Source organism: Sinocyclocheilus rhinocerous, unplaced genomic scaffold, assembly GCF_001515625.1.
Source record: "Sinocyclocheilus rhinocerous isolate Xijiao unplaced genomic scaffold, SAMN03320098_v1.1 scaffold2941, whole genome shotgun sequence".
NCBI lineage: Eukaryota > Metazoa > Chordata > Actinopteri > Cypriniformes > Cyprinidae > Sinocyclocheilus > Sinocyclocheilus rhinocerous.
In genome coordinates this window covers 82538-85089 of record NW_015642529.1, presented here as the reverse complement: position 1 = coordinate 85089, position 2552 = coordinate 82538, and the positions used below count along the sequence as shown (strand labels likewise).

Here is a 2552-nt window from a genome sequence, read left to right as displayed (position 1 = left end):
AGGCATCTGTCGTCTCTGAAGGATTGACGCTGGTAGATGTCAGGTTTTATTACAAAAAGGTTGAAGGTCTGTGTTTGTAGACCTTCAACTAAATGGATTTGGGGAAGAGAGTCACCTCCTTTTCCTCCCCGATCTTTGTTTGTGTTGTAATATACATATTTTGGTAGGTATTATGTGGCTTTCTCAGAGCTGATTGGGCGCTCAGGTTGGCGCGTGAACGCCCTGCGATTATGTCAGATCGCGTGCAGAGCGAACCAGCCCAGCCTTTGAACTTCACCGCTTTTGGCTCTCATTCACGCGCTTCTCCTCATTTCCCAGCCAGGTGCTTCACAGGGCGAGAATCCTCCGAGAAAAAAAGCGCGCAAACAGATCGCGGAAACTTCGCTTGCCTCGCTGGATTTTGTGGCGCGCGTGACTGTTCTTCTCTCAGCCGAATAGTGTCGTTTTGAAGAAGAGAAATCTTTCAACTTTGCGACAAACACGGAAGAATTAGTGGATTTTTCCCCCATTGACTCCGTTTTCCTACTCCTCCGGCTCTCCAGAAGTGGCATGATCCGTGTCTGTCTGCAGGACAGGTGAATACTATTTTCTCTTGGTTGGTCGAAGAACTTTTTGTTCTTATTTTAACAGGGAACCGTAAAAATGTCAAAGCCGGTAGATCACATCAAGAGACCCATGAACGCCTTCATGGTCTGGTCAAGAGGCCAGAGGAGGAAAATGGCTCAAGAGAATCCCAAAATGCACAATTCAGAAATAAGCAAAAGACTTGGCGCCGAATGGAAGCTGCTCTCTGAATCCGAGAAGCGACCATACATCGACGAGGCCAAGAGGCTGAGGGCTCAACACATGAAAGAACACCCAGACTACAAATACAGACCCAGGCGCAAGCCCAAGAACCTCCTCAAGAAGGACAGGTACGTGTTTCCTCTGCCCTACCTGGGCGACACGGATCACCTGAAAGGACTTCCGCTCTCAGCCACGGACTCGCTTTTAGGATCCTCGGAAAAAGCCCGTGCGTTCCTGCCACCCACATCAGTCCCTTACTCCTTCCTCGACCCGAGCCAGTTTAGCTCCAGCGCTATCCAGAAGATGACAGAGATGCCCCATACTTTGGCCACCAGCACTTTACCTTACGCATCATCTCTGGGATACCAGAACGGCGCATTCGGGAGCCTGGGTTGCCCCAGCCAACACACCCACACCCACCCGTCGCCCACAAACCCTGGATACGTGGTGCCGTGTAACTGCACCGCATGGTCGGCATCGAGTTTACAGCCGCCTGTTGCCTACATACTGTTCCCAGGTATGACCAAGAGTGGGATTGACCCGTACTCAGCAGCACATGCCGCTGCTATGTGACTTCACCACTAAAAACAGTCTCCTCTTTTGAAAACTTGAATACAGCAATGCATGTACATAAGAAGAGAGGAATGATCAAGACATTTATACTGAGGCCGTGTGGACATGAACTTTTCACCATCTACGAGAGGTTCCTTGGATCCCAGCTTGGATCTTGGAATAGATGTAAGGCAGGTGCCCAGAACTGTAAGAAATGTAAATGTTCAAACGTTTATTATTATAGCTACCGGATTTGGATGACTTTAATTTTATTTATTATGTACAATTTGATGCTATAGTAATGCTACTTTTGTTTGAACACTTAATATAATTGTTGTTCTCATCATATTTTTATTATTATTTGAATGTCTTTGATTTGCACAACTAACGGTTAGGATTCATGTTTCTTGTACAGCCTGTTGTATTTACCATTCTTTTTTTGGCACTCTGAAATTCAAATGATACGACTTTAAGGATTTCAAAGTGAGAAATTCAGCGTTTAATAGATTATACGGGTCATACTGTTTATAATGATCAAACCGGCACCTAAAAGTAGACGGTCTATTTAAAATATCAATTGAAAAAGAAAAAAACCCTTATCCTTCAATATTTTTCAGTTGGACATTTTTTTTTCTCCTGTGGTTCAGTGATAGTCACTCGTTCATTTGATTTCAGAAAGAACATAAAGTTTGAAGCGAAGCAGTTCATGTTGTATTTTTTATCTGCGATGGTAACTTAAATCCTGTCATGTTAATGGAAAGGAAAATGTATCTAAAAGGGTGATACCTCGATTCTTTGTTCATTTGCCGAGCAAAGACATTTTGAATAAAGACAATCTGTCTTAAAAATTCATAATCATTGTTACATTGCCTGTTTAAACTATTTATGAATCTTCTTTTTGCTATGCTCTTATACAGTCGTGCCAAAAGGTAACAGGCATGTCAGTAGTAGCTAAGTACGGTGATCCCAAACATGCGTTTTATAATGTTTACTCTTCCAGCTGTATATTAACTTACATAAGCGGGTTTTATTTGTGCATTAAAATATAATGAATTGTGTCGGGCCGAGAGAACAGCACAGGCCTTAACTGCTAAACATAAAACTGAAATTGATCTTACACCGATCAGATATCTACAATAATTATCTTCTCAATCAGTACTGCTTAAATAGTCCAACGTTTCGGCGGACGCTGTCTAATAACCATCTGGCTTTTC

The 2552-nt window shown here is 43.1% G+C and overlaps 1 protein-coding gene across 1 annotated transcript; it reads left to right on the top strand.

Annotated features, from left to right (window-relative positions):
* Positions 1-274: 274 nt before the first annotated feature.
* Positions 275-2190, top strand: LOC107756185 (transcription factor Sox-14). Its single transcript, XM_016573218.1, has one exon. It carries the CDS (start codon positions 643-645, stop codon positions 1357-1359), a length of 717 nt encoding a protein of 238 aa, XP_016428704.1. The 5' UTR covers positions 275-642; the 3' UTR covers positions 1360-2190.
* The last annotated feature ends 362 nt before the right edge of the window (positions 2191-2552 follow it).